This window comes from Megalops cyprinoides, chromosome 10 (genome assembly GCF_013368585.1).
Source record: "Megalops cyprinoides isolate fMegCyp1 chromosome 10, fMegCyp1.pri, whole genome shotgun sequence".
Classification (NCBI taxonomy): Eukaryota; Metazoa; Chordata; class Actinopteri; order Elopiformes; family Megalopidae; genus Megalops; species Megalops cyprinoides.
In genome coordinates this window covers 11795140-11812661 of record NC_050592.1, presented here as the reverse complement: position 1 = coordinate 11812661, position 17522 = coordinate 11795140, and the positions used below count along the sequence as shown (strand labels likewise).

Genomic DNA, 17522 nt, shown 5'->3' with positions numbered 1-17522 from the left:
AGAGAACTCATTGAAGGCCACTTGAGCTATCAATTTCTTTGTTTTGCTAAGACTTTTGCTCATATTTCTGTGAAACAGGGTACACTGAATGAGAGAAGTTCAAAGGAAACGGAGTGTTTTGTTGTCTTGGTTTTGGTAATTGCCAACTATAACAATTTGAATCTATTGTGGTTAAGGCTGTAGATAAACGCTTAACTTGCTACAATGTTTGTGTATTGAACATTCGGTTTTTGAAGCTCACTTATTCATTTTGCCCAATCCTATAACCCGTGTGAATTCCCAGTTACTGAGAATACCCATTTATAAGTGTGCTGCCATCTTTGCATTTTTTTTTTTTTTTTGTCAATTTTACTCTCATTGAGCTGCAGCAGAAACGCTCTAAAGGAATATTGGTCACCAAGTCCCCTGAAACGCAATCATTACAAGGCTGGCGTATTCAATGTGCCCGTGGGAAGTTCTATAACAACAACACTAATAACGTCACTACAGCTGTTGCCATGAATCAACTAAAAGTGCAAATAACTGTATGACCTTGAACAGCGTAAATTGTGAGTGCCAACAGAGACAGATTCAGATACAAGAAACAAGATTAGGTGAAAATGTTCACCAACATGGAAAAGTCGTGCTGACTCACGCTTTAAATGCAACAGATATGTTTGGAACACCTTCAATTTCAGTGGGTGAACTATAAGGTGAAACAGTTTTTGTTTCAATTAATAAACAGTTGCTTTCTCACTATGACTTCACTAAAAACAAGTGGATGATTTTTTTCCCCTCAAACCCAAATACTGTATATGGCAGGAATGGTTAGATTTATGAAATCTAAGCTGACAACCCCAGCCATGTGCCACATTGGCTGTTAATGACTTTGGACAGAAGCATTTACCATATTAATAATTACATAAATGTTTCTGTCTTAGAGACCTAACCTGCATTTTCATCTTCCCTTATTTTCCCTCTTCTCTACACAGATTGTGTGATCCCTCTTAGAATGGCTTTATATATATATATATATATGTGTGTGTGTGTGTGTGTGTGTGTGTGTGTGTGTGTGTTTTATAGATCCAGAAAGCATTCATCTGTCACTGAAATCACTTAATATGCATTTTTGTCAACTGTCGCAATTCCATTGATGGGAGAATTGGGCTTCATGAACCCCAAACTGGGTGGTGCTATTATGTGTTATCAGTGACTTGCTCGTTCTGAAATCAATCATAAGGCTCTGCTATCAAAGTCATTTAGTTGGTTCTGACAAGTTATTGTCATTGGCAACACATGGCTTCACTGTTTACCAAGAATTTGTAGATGCATCGTGGCCTGATATTTCTTCGTTAAAATAATAATGAAATGCAAAGTATTTCGATATTGATTTATTTTTCAAACTAAAAAACAGACAAAATTGACTGCATTTGGCAATATCAGAGTATTGCATGATATGCATGATATAAGAACATTTTAGCATTCAGGTTCATTTTATAACATTTTTCCACATGCATTTTGTATGATAAACACAAACATCAATTTTCAGCAGTCTTTACAGGCAAATTATCTCTAAAAAGAAAAGGATATTGGCATCAATTCCCTCTTTTCCTGTTCATATAAATAAAAAAAAAATTGTAATCAATGAGACACATAAGAGATATATACATAAAGCAAGGACAAAATAATCATAGAAAATAAATAAGACCGAGTACAAAAATAAAATCTGTATCATCTAATAGTAAAAAGAATAGGTTTCTCTGATGCGATCTGATTTAACACTGCAAACAGCCATAACTGTATTAAAAAGTGGTGCAAAACTTATTTATATACTTCACATTAGCAATCCCTCCCACCACACAAAAATGCACACACATATGCACACCTGCACATATGTATCCAGAGGTGGGAATGACAGGGCATTTAATATAAAGGAAGGTAATTTTACTCTGAATCCATACTGGAATTTTACTAGCATTTCTCATCTGTGCATGAAGCTTCTTTTGTTCTGAGCAGTGAAACCACTAACCTTTATATAAAACCACATGGAAGGAAAGAGGTAATGGAAGTCTCATTGTTTTTAACAGTCAATTTAAAACAATTTAATAACATTTAACTATCCAACCATGTCATTTCAGGAACACATTTCAGGAAACACCCCATTACAGTATATACTGCTGTGCTTGCCCATAGTCAACATCAATAGCACAACATCAGTTTCTTGAAAAATATGTTTGCAATCCTGCCTGTGTATTTAAGACTGCTTGGTTAAGTCTGCAAAAATCAATGTTATTGGCATCACATTTAGTTGTAATACACATATTGATCAGATAGTACATGACTGCAACAATCTTTGTTGATTTGATTCATAAGATTGGGAGCCACGCTGTCATTTTAAATCATTTCTAAGACAGGACAGGACCTGTGGGTTAATGACAGATACTGGGCAGGTGTTAATTGGATGCCATTGGAGTTATATTGTCAGCAGAGGGTTTATTCAGCGCCTGCTCACTCTGTTTCAGCACACAGCAAGTGGTCTGGTCTGTGGAGAGAAGATCTTGCTCCTGAGGGCTGGCTGCTTCAGTGTCTCTCCTGGACCAGTCCTGTAGGGCTGTTTTAACGCAGCCCCTCTGGCGCCGCATATAGAGTGCACCAGCTAGCAGGATGCACAAGCACACTGCCAGCAAAAAAGAGACTGCCACCAGTTCACTGTAGTAACTCCTGAATTCACTCACAGGGTCATGGTGGTGGTTGACTGAAGTGGAAATCCCGGTCTCTTTCTGGGTGGATATGGTCTCTTCGATTGGGAAAACTATATCCTCGGTTGGGTCTGGGTGAGGCATAATTTCTGTCGTCTCCCCCTTTGTCTTTCCGTTTGTTTCTGTCTTTTCCCTCTCCCTGTCCGTCTCCCCCTTCACCTCTGTCTCCTCCCCCTCCCTCTCTGTCTCTGCCTTCGTATCTGTCACTGTTGTAGTCTCTGTCACAGCCTCGATCTCTGGCACTTTTTCCTCCGTCTCCGTCACCCAATCTGTTTCTGTCTCCTCCCACTCCCTTTCTGGCACCACCTCAATCTCTCCCACTTCCTCCCTCCTTGTCTCTGGACTCCACTCCTTTGCCGTAGTCGGATGGATCTGCGCAGGTTTGTGGCTGATGGATCGAGGGGTGGCGGTCTGCCTCACAGAGGAGATCTCCAGAGTCTGCACATGGCCGTTCTCCACAGCAACGCAGCGGTAGGTTCCCAGCGTGAGGGGAGTGGCCAGGAAATGCAGGCTACCGTCACCTGGCTGTAGGTAGGTGTTCTGGTGCAGACTGCCATTTGGGCCCTCCCAATACAGTGATGCCAGTCTGGATGCCTTGGGACACTGTAAATTCACCACTGCATACAGCGGCACATTGATCTGTTTCTCTGGGGAACGGGAAAGAACCAGAAATCAAAGGTCAAAATCTTATTGGCATGCACATGTAATTACACTATATAAAGTTCACATACTGTATAATTACACTATTTAGGTTTTGTTGTTACCCCTGTGAATTTTACTACACTTATCTACGGCCATCTTAAACCTCTAATTGATTGATGTCCAACATCAGTGACCCTAACCTGTAGGAGCCTTGATGCGAGCAATTCCAGATCTTCCTCTTTGGAAATCTTTACACGTCTCTGCCACATTTCCAGCTTCCACATCCTGGGCTCTGAAAGCAACAGACAGAGAGTTCAGCATTTGGGCACCATAATCCTGCCAAATCTGGCCCTTCCGTGTGTCTGTCTCACAGTTTTCCATTGACATATGATGCCTTGAAGATCTTCAGATCTATACATCCCCATCACCTTCTCAGTTTCCCATTTTCTGCCTCCGGCTCTGTTTCAGGGGTAAGGCTGGGAGGCCTCTCTCCTCTGTTCCTGGTCTATGCCACCCTGCTACCCCTTCCTACTCTCTATCAGAAGACCAGGCACAAAGAGCCACTCACGCGTCGGATGGGATGGTGGTCACGTCAGAGCAGGCTGAACGAGCAGGGTCCCACGCACAGAAGGGGTCCCTGGCCAGCACACACTCGGCACAGCTCCAGTAGAATGAGCAGTTGGACACCGGTACCTGGAACACGCCCTCAGAAGAACCCAGGAAGACCACACCCTGTGACAGCAGAAACATCGGTCAGGGCGAAGAACAGCATTCCTCCCAACTAAGCACAAAGGGACTGTAAAGAAGCTGACAAGACTTGATACCATCACCCTCTGATTTGGGATGCCTCAGACACCCTGAAAGGTCCAAGTATTCACACCCGACTTTACTGTCTTCTATAATGGTGTGCTCATGCTCAGAGTTCAGTGTCAATTCTGAGCAGCTCCCACCAACATCCGAGGCTCCAGACTGACAGTGATCATGTGACCCTTACATGGCAATGGAATGATATCTGCTGCTCCATCATCTATCTAAGGAAATGTGCTGTCTCTTTGAAGAAAGACACATGGGAAGAGGAAGTCAGAAAGAGGAAAAAAAATGCAAAAGAGAAGAGTGAGTTGTAGACCAAGATAAATATGGGGAAATGGAGAGATGGAGAGATACTGGTGGTGAAGTAGAGGGATGCCTTATTCTGAGATCAGAGTTGGAAGAGAGAAAGAGGGTGAGATGGACAGGGAAGGAGAGAGGGATACCTTGGTGATGGAGAGGAGCATATTTTTAACAGACTGCGGTTGCTTGAAGACCTGGATTTCCTCTATGATGTGAGGACCCTTGTCCAACAGCACAGTTTTGTGAAGGAACCCAGACTCTGGCAGAAAAGTAATCAGGGAAGAGAGTGAAACAAAACATATGCTACTTTCCATTTTATTTCTCTGCTGTGGGGAGCTCGAGCCCCCTGTCTTACCAGTGAGCAGGAAGAGGACAGTGAAGCTCTTGCCATTGGCAGCCTGCGTCTTCTGGGCCACGATCCTGCTGTAATGCTGGTCTGGGGACACCATCACTGGGCCAGGGCCCACTGGTTTCACACTTTGATCCGCCAGAAAGTTCTCCTTCACAAAGCCCAGCGTTGTGTCAGAGGCATTATGCAATCCACACTGCACACAGAGATAAAGACAGCGAAGCATGTAAATTTGGATCAGTAGTCCATAACTACAAACTATTCCAATCTAAATATCAATATAAATATTAAGGGCTCTAATAATTGACTACAAAAAAAGATCAAAAACATTTTAAACATTTTGAACAATTGAAATTCCTGTACAGGAATCAAGAAGGACTGTTTCATGTTTAAATCATAAAAATAAATAAATGTATGTGTCATTTCCATCATGAACCTTTAACACTTGCCTTTCCTGGAGTGGCAAGCTTCTCCTGAACACGTCCCTGAGTCCTCCATCTTAGGGTGTCCCGGTTAAGGACTTTGTAGTTGCCTGCAAACACCTTCTTAATGTCCCCAAGTCGAAACATACACACTGCTGACAGCCCAGAATTCATTGTCCTGGGGCATACAAAGACATGAGGGAAGTACAGTGTTCTGAGAAATACATCTCAAATAGTTTCCAAGAAGATATTGCTGTAGCTTTGCAAGTATGTCCCACTACAGAACATTTATGGACTCTTCCAAATCCATAGTCATAATAGTCTCAAATACGATAATGTTCAGAACCTCTCCAAGTGCTTCCCTTAAAACCTATTACAGTTCTTAAAAATTGCAAGCAAGTGAATTGCAAGTGAACCTGAGTTGGGCTGAGTGGCCTACTGCAGAGAAAGAAGGTGTTTTAGTTGAAGAGAAGTGATAAGAAAGAAGAGTATTAATTATTACATGGTTAAAAATAGCATCATTAATGACACCAAAATCTGTAAAATCTAATAAAAAATGCAAGTCAAAGCAATTAGCACAGATGTAGCCTTTATTCATATCTCACCACTGTGAACTGAAGACACCATAGAACAGAGTTTCATCCGAAGAAACGCCCTCTGGTGGTGGGAGGGTGACTATGTCCTGGATGACATTGAATGGCAACTCACTCTCAGCCTGACAGAGGAGCTGTGCCTTCACAAAGGAGGTCCAGCGTTTTTGCAGGATACGTTCTCCTCCCACGTCACTCTGCCAAAGAGAAAGTCGTGTTAAAATTCAGACAAATTCGACAACCCTCTGAAACAAATGACAATGCTGGGGCAAAGTATGTTACCTCAAGACCCACTTCTGGCCCCTGACAGAAAGATGATGTTAGTGTTCCGTGTACAATTAAAGTGGCTTGATGTGGTAAGGCTTGAGGTTACCCTATTATTCTTCAGCTTGTACTGCACTTTCATGAAATGGGCCTCTGCAAGACTGTGCAGATGACAGGACAGGAAGTCATCGATCAGGCTTAGAATACAGACAGAAAGGTGCCTTACCGTGCAGACCTGGGCGATGCGAGAGACTGTGTATTTGTCGATGAATTCGTACTCTCGGCCCACCTCGCTGAAGAAGAAGTAGACTTTTTCCTCACGGGGGATGAAGGTGGAACTGACGAAAGTGGGATCTGACAAAAAAAAGGATGTTAGTGGAAGAGGCTATGACTGGAACACTTGCTAAATTACAAACCTGTGTACACAGTTAACAAAAGTTCAAAGCATTCATAAAGTTGCAGGTTGCTTTAGCACTCCTAGACTTAAACATGATGTATAAACTCGCTATAGAATGAATATAGTGCCAGTTTCTCTCTTTTGTTTGACAAATTGAGTAGTTCAAAGCAGTAATTTCACCATGCATGTGTTCTTTTGTTTAAACGTCTAGCAGTTATATACAACTGCAGACAGCACTTCCAAAGACTAGAATGTACGCATACACTCAAGCCAGAGTGAAAGAGGTATGGTCTAACTGAAGCACCTCATGAAGCTTCTCACCTTCCAGCCAGCCCATGAAGTCTTCTGATTTGAGGTCTGCACGATTCCCCTTACTCAGATGGCGTGAGATGACAGGATTTGTGCCCAAGTAGTTCGCTACAGTGCCTGTATACAGCTCTCCATCTAAGGACACAGAGGTGAATAAAAGATGACGCAAGATAAAACAAGATTTCATCTATCAATTAAACAGTTAAATCAATTGAACAGGTAAGAGGTCACAAATTTTTGAAAATGAACTACCTGCAAACATTACATTAGATTACATTTGCTTAGTTTACCTTTTTTTCCATTATCCATTTATACATCTTAAGATTCACATGCATTTTTGTAAGACTGTCCTTATTTCCATTCCATCTCACTAGGATCTCACCAACGGCAATGGCTGTGTTCCTCTGGTATGGGTCAAAAGGAGAGTGGCTTTGCCCTCGCCTTGTGATGGACCTGTCTGTGAGGGACAAGGTCTGACAGAGAGCACAGAGGAAAGTCACTTAAATGCCTTGTAGGAGCCATAAGATCATGACAGCCCTCTCTGACACGGATTTCCATGTTAACACCCTCTCCTAACCCCTATCACTACACATCAATGGCAACACACTACAATCACACTGTGTGTGTAATTCCCGTCTGACCCTTTAAGTGACTCAGTCTTTCTATAAAAGTCTATCTAACTGTTTACAGCAACTGTCTACCTCTCTACTACCCAATTTATCTCCAGGATCCAGGGGCAGCCAAATCTTCTCTCAATATTTTACAGGATCTCTATTTATGCCAATTTGCCTTTTTTTTCAAGGAACCTAAAGCTTGCTGCCTGTAAAAAAGAGGCCAAGGTCTTACTGTGTAGATGCAGCTGGGACTGAAGGCAAAGGTCCCACATGCATACAGGTGAGTAGAATTGAGGAACTGCAGCACCCGGACAAAGTTGTGACAATCCACCTGGCAAGAAGGCAAGAATCCAGTCAAAGAAGTGGTCTGTCAGTGACAATTCCTCATTCGAAGTAGATCACCTGTCTAGTTGTTACAAATACATTACACATATACAAGCATGTTGTAGTTGTTAAAAGATTGTTGACTCAAAAGACTGGGTTGCAATAGAAAACATCTGGCTAATATGTGCACATGCGTACAATATGCAGTTTTAGTTTCCTCATGCAATGTTAATAACCTGAGTTGCTCCAGTAAATATCCAGCCGTATAAGTGGAGGATGTGTGAACTGTAAGCTTCCATGTTCCAGCGGATAAACACACCTACTCTGTTGATAAATAACATTTTCTGCAAATGCCATGAAATTGTTCCAGGTTTGCGATAATGGGCAAAAGGTCTTCTTTACTACAACTACACTCATCTGCTGTTACAACATGCTACATTAGGGTTCCAAAACCACTGTCATAAACAATCCAACTTCATAGGTGTTCCATGCAGGGAAGTTGCAGTGATCTCACCAGTTCGAAACATATTTGAAATAATTAAATTTAACTTCAGTGAACTTCAAAGTACTGTCACAAACCCCCTAAAATTAAACATCAGTGATTTTCAATGTGTTTTATGCAGCTGCTTTTTACCTCACTTTTCCCCTTCATGGTACACTTGCCAAGGTCCTGTGTTGATGGTGACCAGTCCAACTGGGGAGGAGAGAGGAGAGGGAGAGAAAGAATCTTGACACAAACCCTTTCATAGACGCTCTATTGCATATAAACATCACTCATATATTTGAACCCTGGCTGAGTGGCAGTATACCTCTGCTATAGCTAATATGTCAATGGTGGGTGGCTTGAGAGTAGTCATGTCTTTCAATTAACGAATATTAAACAGTCAGCAAATGGGTGGAGGGAAGCCTAAATTCCCAAGTATAGGTGTTTCTCAATATTGCATTGAGGCCAAACAAGGCAGAAAAACACACTCCTACCTTGCTTCTCATCTCCATGACGCCTAGCTGGCTGACATCCAGTGAGAGCACAGAATCTCGTGCTCCCACATACAGCGTGGTGCCGTCATCACTTAGCAACAGTGTGGTGGTATTCTCGACATCAGGATCGTTGAAATGGGTGAGAGATCTACCCGGACCATCTGGGTAGGAGGGAACAAATGGATGAAAACATTTCCAACATGCATATCCAATTAATTTTCAAATGGAGATAAATGATAAAACTTTTACATTTACATTTATTTACTTAGCAAACGCTCTTAACCAGAGAAACTTACTTACATATTACGTATTTATACAGCAATTTTGAGTTAAGTACCTCACCCAAGGGGGCAACAGCAGCACTCCAGTAGTAAATTAAATTGGCCACCTTTGAGTTACAAGCCCCACCCCTTACGACTACAGCACATTGCTGCCTCCTCCTTTTTAGCAGCAGGTGTCAGCACAAATATACTGTGCTCATGTATGACTCATGCTCGTTCCTTATTACCAACAATGTTTCTTTACAGGCAAGAAACAGGGCTAAAAGTAGGATTTTCATTTATATCGAAATGTCACATATGTGGAGCAATTCACTAAGGCATCATAGATAATGCATACATGACAGAAAGGACAAGGAGAGAAAAGTGTATCATTGTTGTCAATAGTAGGCAGTTAAACATGCAAGCTACCAAAATGTCGTGCAATAAAATAACTATACAAGACCAGAATGTTTAAACAGAGGTGACATTCAGCTAATGGCAAAGTCCTTTATGCAAAGTATTCCACAGACGCTTACGAAAAGAAGAGTATCGCTGAGATAAAGCTGTTGTTTGTGTTCTGTTGTTTGCTTAGTTTTACCACAGTGACCACCACACAAAGAACAGGGTGAAGTATGATCTCTGACATTTCCACTCTATTAATAGAAATAGTATTCGTATTTTAACTCAGGGTGGTAGAGACCAATGCTTCTCACCCACACATTATCAGTGTTGCATACTGTACGTGTGCACATAAATAAGACACGAAAAAAGAAGAAGTGAACTCTTGTCCACTCTGCATTGTGTGATGTTTTATGCACCTGCAGGAGCCCACACTCCAGACTCTGTCCATAGCTAGCCTTTGCTAACTGTTCAGCGAACAGGACTGAAAAATACGCGGAACAGTAAAAGATAAGACTGAATCAGAATGCCAGTGCATCAGTGGTAAACCAATATACGAGCTTCCTATCCACAGGACTAACTTTGCCTCCATCATCATGCCAGTAAAGCACAGCTAATCAAAACACATGTGTAGGCATTTGAAATAAAGTTAGAGATGTTCAGGTTATTTACTCCTGTAAAAAGCATTTATATAGTTACACTGCATTATTGGCATTTAACTGATGCTCTTATCCAGGGCAGCTTACATTGGTTACAGTTTCTTTACAAGGATATCCATTTATACAGCAGGATATTTACTGAAACAATTGTGGTTTAACTACTTTGCCCAAGGGTAGAGCAGCAGTGTCCCAGTGGGGAACTGAACCGGGCATCGTTTGGTTATGAGCCCTGCTCCTTAACCACTATGCTACACTGCCGCCCAAAAATATTTAAAATATATTTTAAAATATTTTTAAAATATTTAAAGTCTATTTTTGAGAATATATGTATATTATATATACACTTAAAATATGTAAAATATTGCCATTTTGGTATATTGCAACATATTTCTTGCAAAATTAAATTACATTGCGATATATTCTTGGTCTAAACAACATATTTCTCAGGATATTACAATATATTTCATTTTCATATGGCGGTCTGTTGTACACAATTGATGCTCTTGAAGAAACTTGACTAAGACACAGCCATAATGTGTTTATGAACACATGAGTCAAATGGGAATTTCAACAGCACTTACTTCTAACAAAGTCTGTTTTTATTAGGGATACTGACCACACTGCACATGCTGAGATGCACAATTTTGAGCAACAGAATCATCAATGCCTTCTATAAGAGAGGAAGCCAACAGGGGACATTCCACAGGAAAGAACCACAGTCAAAGGAGAAATACTGATGAATGTGCTGCGTACGACTAGGAGCTTGTTTTTCTCACATAACACATATAAAATATTGCGTTTGGGTAATGCATTGACAGATTTTTCACTATACCAATGCTCACCAAAACTGATCTGCAATTAGATTTTACTGTCACTGTTATTTTGAGTGTCTAAGTGCACTGAATATATCCATGTATATAAGCGTACGTGCCCTATAAAGCTACATTATGCTAGAAATAAATGTGCATTACAGGAAGAAATGATATGCACAAAAATGTGTTCCATTACACACACTTTATTTGCATGCAGGTGATGCTTTGCTGGCCCCTTAAAAACTAGGCCAGTCATGGAAGTCTTGGTCTGACTGGCTAAGGAAACACATTCTGTACCAGCTCAGTTATGGGAGCCTCAATCCATGCTCAATAATTTTCTTCACAGGACAGTTTAAGGGACCTTTAGAGGAACAGGCTATGCTTTATACCTTATTGGTATGCTGGGTCCCTAAGTAGCTCCATCAGTCTCTTATTCTGTGTGTGGGCCAAATCCTATTGCTTGGGATTGAGCCCAGCTGTGTCATGGGTCCACAGTCCAAAAATTGGCTTTGTTCTGCTGTGGTAAAGGTGAGTATGTTGTCCAGGGTTCCATCAGGACCCTGTAATTATTTCAGCCACCCATGAGTTACTTATGTGACTATGTGGGGAGATGTGGCAATCCTCACTTTGGTGTTTGCTTCTTGGTGAGCTTGTAGTGTGAAAAATAGTCACAGTTGGCGTATTGACAGTTTGCATTCGCCATATCCTGTGATTCTGTGTGAGTACAGACGTTGTTGCAATAAGACGAGCCAATTACTGATTACAAAAAGTGATAAGGAAAAAATGCCAAAATGAAAAAATGTTTAAAATAATATACAATTTATACGAATTATATAATGTGTTTTGTGGAGTCATATTTGTTAGTTATATAGTTAAAATGCCTAATTCATTGTTTTTAACATTTAGAACACAATTTTGCACTTTAAAGGATTGCTCTGTTTGGGGTCATTTACTAGGCTTTAGTAGATAAACAAACTATAGAAATATAAAACTGGGTCATTAACTAGACTTCCCCTTCCAAAGAAAACCAGATTTGCAAGTTCAGTATTTCCTTGCTTCAGATGCCAGTCATGGTTTCATGAATGAGAAGTGAAAAAGGAACAACGAAGTCAGAACGGCAGCCATCGCGCCCTCTTGCAAAAGACCAGCCAGCGTAACAATTTTGTCATATTCTTGCTTACATTGGTATTCTGTCTGCTATGCTGGTCATCCAGCTGGCTGTCTCCTGCACCCCCACTGAGGCATCCTCAGAGGCTGTATGTATGGTCTCATCCTGCACATCACCCTCTAAATCTCAGTTATAACCTTTCATGTTCAGCTGCCCATTCAACTTTGACTGGCCTCTCTCTGTAACAAGGTTATGACTGTCATTTCGGTTTCCCACTAATGCATAGTCTTTCCTACTGTGTTATAGCTATAAGCCTGTTATACAGGTCTCACCAGACTTGATGGTAACCTGGTAAAATTGTCTTACCTATAGTGATACTGATCTCGCCTTTATGCATGAAATCAATTAAACAAATCATAAAGGAACAGCTATGCTTTTCACGTAGCTAAAGATTGCATAATTGCTCACATTTATGCTGTACACTGAAGGCCTTGCACCTGCATTTGACACTTTGCATTTTGTGTTCATTGCATTGCACTGCCAAATGTTGCCTGGACTTGTGTAAGCAATTAGGTAGTCTACAACTTCCCAACAAAGCCTGTGGTTCTATTGCTTCATGATAATGGCTTATTTTAACTACTTGTGTGTCTTTGAAAGGGAAGATTCCACAGGTAATCACTGTAAAAAATGAATGCATAGCCAATAAAAGCGGCAGGCAAAGGATACTTCAGGACTGACTGCTACCATTTGAAAGAAAATTATGCTTGTTAGAATTAGAATGCAAGCTATTTTTTTGCAGTCAGTTGCAGTTCCCAAAGGGCTGCAGCAGTCTGACACCATCCAAGATCAGACCAGCCAGTGTGCCCAGGCCACCGAGGTGTCACAAGACCTGTTAAAGAAGCGAGTTATGAAAGTGCACTGCAGAATGCAGAAATGTGGAGGGGGGAGGGGTGTTACTTCCTCAAAATAAGATCAATGGTAATTGGTTAGAGGGCAGCTGACTTCTGTCAGTACAGTAATTTTTATGAGTAACATACTGAACCCAGTCATTCTTATATCTTAAAATAATTTTGTTTCTGTTCTAACTTCATAAACATAATACATATATTTATATATAGTAAATACAATATAGTATATATAGCATGCAGTATTACTATATAGTACTATATTGGTTCCATGTAGCAAACTACAGATCATGACATACTGGGTGTAAATAATGGTTTGAGAGGATATGTATGGGCTTAGCTGGAGTTATACAGTGGTATCAGCTTAAGAGACCCCTTAAGAGCAGGTTTCCATATTATCAGAACCAAAGTCCAGCAAAGACATTTGTATAACACAGTACATTAATGTTCAACATACTTAATTTAAACGTAACCATAATTTAAGCTTAAAACAGAAAACAGTCCAGAATGCATTTGTTAGAAGTTAAATATGAGCATAATCTGGATATGTTTGGGTAAGTAGCTTGTCAAGTGAAAATACATTGTAATTCTCTTGTGGCCATCAATGTTTATCTTGACACAATTTAAGAAAAGCTGAGAATACTTGGAAAATGTTTTAAACAGCAGTAGCACTTTAATTGAAGTGATATGCGTAAATTTTACATAAAGCCTATATAAGCACTGCGTGAGTATGTTAATGACCCACAACATTCAGCCCACTTTTCAGGAGGGGAAAAGAGAACAATTATGCCTACTATTAAGCACATTTTAGGACTGTAGAACATATTTCAAAACAGGAAACTTTTAGTATTTCAATCACTTAAGTCATGATGTGATGTATTTTCAAGATGTGCAAATTGGGTATTTGCCCACAGATTCCTCAAATAAGGAGTTCAAATTAAGGTCTCTGCCTTGTCTTAAACACTTGAACACTGGCTGCTTTGCTGTGACCAAGGGCACAGCATGTAGATATGTGTCAGGATGATTTCCAAAATGTATAAAATGTAGGCTCCTTCAGAAAGCCAAAGCTTAAAATTCCACTGCAACACTTAGTGTCCACTGCAATACAGTGCAGTGTGCATTAAAAATGAAGTCAATGTTTTAAATGTAATACTAAATTTTGATGATTACCGAAAAATGATTGTTGCTTCATGTTTGTGCTTCAAATGTCATTTTATTCCCATATTACTTATCAGTTTAAGAAGCTATAAATCAATGGTTCTTTCACTTAAATCACTCATTAACAGGGACCAAGGGTTCTGCAAATAACAAATAAATCTGTGTCTTATGAAAATCAAGACACTGAATCACACTGCAAACCCACAGAGACCTATTTTGTGTGTTAAATTTCCCCTTCAGAAAATCAGGCTGTGGTTCCCAATGACATTTTCCACATTCTTACTGGAAATTTTTTGAAAAGCACTTCAACCTCTCTTTCCATTCCACACACATAAACACAGAGGAGTAAATGGCACAGCTGAAGCACACAGCAGAAATCAGCAGGGAAACGCTAGATGCGTGAACGCCATCACAAAGCTGTATGCAATGGTGCGGTGTGTTCTGTGCGCAATACTTGATGCATCTTTAAGATTTCAGTGTAAAGGAAGTCATGTATTCTTGTCTCTTTCTTGACATCATCACATACTGTTTATCTACACTGTTAATGCATCTGCTGTGAGTGAGTCTTAAAGAAACCAACCCCACAAACTACTGAATATGAAAATTTCAAGTTCATGGGAATAAAATATATGTGTGAATTTTTGGTTATTTGGAATTGGAAAATGAAATGAGAAAAAGCAGAGCATTTAGCATTATTTTACAGAATGAAAATACAGAAGATAACCAATTCGTACCTGCAATCTAATGTTAATGTTCTTCTCATTAGCGCCTTATCAATTATTCTTGGGGTAAGCCAAATCAAAATTGAGTCCATACCTCAAGTCCCCCCCCAAACATCCTACAGGTATAGTAATTAATGTAATATAAATATCACAAGCACTTCAGTCCTGCTGACCCTCTCTGTCTTTCCTTTGAAGAAAAAAAAAATTTAAAAGCACTTTGTCTTAAAGTTAAGAAACTACTCTTACTAAATCACTGATCATGTTTCCTTAGGTATTACAACCCTGGCACAGTATAACATCCTGCAGCTACTTTCCATGTATAACATTTATTTTTTTTTAATTGATTAAACGGCTACAGCCTGTTCATGTTCACTGTCAAATTGCTTTGCTTTTCTGCGCAAGCCTTGAATAGATAGGTTCTCCAGTTAGCTTGATCTTGTTCATTTCCATACTACTCCCTACACTGTGAGGAATGCCCTTTTGACCACATTTACAGCTTGCTGCATTTTTGTAAGCGTTGTTTTCATGCAAGCGTTAGGCACAACTAAACTGAAGAGAAAAACATGAATGAAGGAAGATCAACACTCACCGATGACGAAAGAGGTTCGGGCAAGGAGTAATGCCTGAGTGGTTTCCAGGAGCCCCAGCAGAACCAAGGCGTGCCACGCCTGGGCCCGGCGCACCATGCTAACAAAGAGGACACAGGAGGAAGGTGAACGTGTGCAGGAAGATAAGGATCATAGAATGAGAGTCTGTGTCAGCGGGTGCGTGGCTGCTGTGTTGTCTTGCTTATCAGTGTGACTGTTTGACAGGAGTTTTTGCGCAGCTCATGAGGCTTCGCCACTTCCTCTGTTCCCCAGCGTTAAATTATCTCATCTGAAGAGAGCGGGGGAGAGAAAGACGAGAAAGCAGAAACTCATTAACTCTTCACACGCTGTTGAGTCAGCCAAGCATCGCAACACATGCTGACAGGAAAAGCATGATGGGATTGAATATGTTGTCATATGGCAAACATTTGTTTCACAGGCTATACTCTTACAAAAGATAATATAAGGAGCCTTCTTTCAAAAAAAAAAAAAAATTCACTGCATTAATTTCTGTAAATGGAGACATTAGTCTTGAGGTTCCTGGAGAAAATGTGTTGTGCTCATGGAAGAATCCTAACACTCTGTCTCTTGCAAAATCCTTAAATGTGTAATGTAACAATCACTGACCAAAAAGTATTCAGTCAACAGACTTTGATTTTGAGGTTTTTTTCATTTGGAAAAGCATCCGTCATGGACTGAATATGCATGTCCTATACTGAGGATGGTTCCTAAAAACACTGCACTGTTTTCCCACATCATGTCACAAAGACCTGTAGTCTGTGCCTCGGTTAAATCTATTTTTAGCCAGAATTGGCGTATTTTTAAATGAGCTGTCTTAAAACGTTTGATGGATGACATAAATCTTTGGAGGCCTACAAGCTTCTGCTTACCTGTGAGTTTGTAGCGGTGTGTAAAAGGAATGAGGTTGCAGCCACCACAAGTGTACCTTTATGGAACTACACCTGACCATTCTGTTACAGCCTGTATCCTTGTTTGTAGAGCCTGATTAATGTGGGAAGTGGAAGGGAATTTGGAAATGAAATGCAATTCTCAAAGCTTCTCTAAGGTATGTCACTTTCAGGTGTCTTAATTACTAGTAGATTTCCCCAGAAAGTTGCAAGAAGAAGTTGGCCTTGTGTGGCCTTGCATGCCTTTAGTAATGGTATGTAATATTATCAATGTAATCAGTGTAACATTATGAAGTGAATATATTTAGATTTTGAATGTTGACTGTGCATAGTGACAGCATTATACCTGTACATTGTTTGTTAAATGGGGAAGGGGCTAGTGATACAGATACCCATTTAGAGCTGCTCTGAGAGTCAGACCAAAGTTGGAAGTGGGCGGAAAGCTTTAGTAGTGTAGGTATGTATTCCAGAGCTAAGTATTGCCAGAGTGGGTAGAGAAATAGCCTGGAGGCATTTTTACTTGTGTTAATGTCTTGAATTGTAAAAACTTTGGAGTGTAATTGTCAAGTTTCCATAGGATTCTGAGACTATACTTCCATGTAAATGGAAACCCTTTTTTTTCAGCAATCAATGGCGGCAGTATATATTCACAGACAATTTACTAAAATTTTGAAACTCATGACATAACAATTTTTGAAAGAAACATGCCAAAATTTTATCCATAGTGTTTGATAGAAATTTAATTACACAACAATAGCAATCCTTACAGATACACACTTGCATATAACTGTGTCAACTAATAATCTGTTGTCATGCAAAAGGTATTGACATTCCATCAGTTTGGGGAAATACTATATGGGTGAATAAGTAAGCTTATGAACCCCAAAATGCACCCAATTCAACTCTATACATGCATGAAAATTATCTGTAGAACAAATTAGAATGAATACAACGACTCATAAATACAAAGACATTGAATGTCATGATCTTTCTCACAAATTTTCTGACTGCTACAAATAGCCACGCGGCAGCAGAAAATGCATGTAAAAATAGCAGGGAGAATGCAGCTAGCCTTTGCTGACCATGTGATAATATAAGTAAATGTTCAGAGATGGTTGTGGTAAATGTTCATGCAGTGGTTTCTTCACATGATGCCTAACATAGCCTATGCATTGATCTGGCCGGTAGTAAAAAGCAGATGTTGATGGGTAGGTTACAGATGTGAGTATTTTTATACATGACACATCATCTAGTCTTGCACCCACCA

The 17522-nt window shown here is 40.1% G+C and overlaps 1 protein-coding gene across 1 annotated transcript; it reads right to left on the bottom strand.

Moving 5' to 3' along the window:
• Positions 1 to 2142: 2142 nt before the first annotated feature.
• Positions 2143 to 15540, bottom strand: LOC118784834 (semaphorin-4A). The gene is made up of 14 exons (XM_036539279.1): positions 15350 to 15540; positions 8738 to 8898; positions 8394 to 8453; positions 7668 to 7766; positions 7204 to 7294; positions 6834 to 6956; positions 6342 to 6469; positions 5867 to 6048; positions 5289 to 5439; positions 4846 to 5035; positions 4634 to 4749; positions 3949 to 4112; positions 3581 to 3672; positions 2143 to 3385 (listed from the first exon to the last, which is right to left on the bottom strand). The coding sequence occupies exons 1-14, from the start codon at positions 15444 to 15446 to the stop codon at positions 2433 to 2435; spliced, it is 2607 nt and encodes an 868-aa protein (XP_036395172.1). The 5' UTR covers positions 15447 to 15540; the 3' UTR covers positions 2143 to 2432.
• Between the last annotated feature and the right edge of the window lie 1982 nt (positions 15541 to 17522).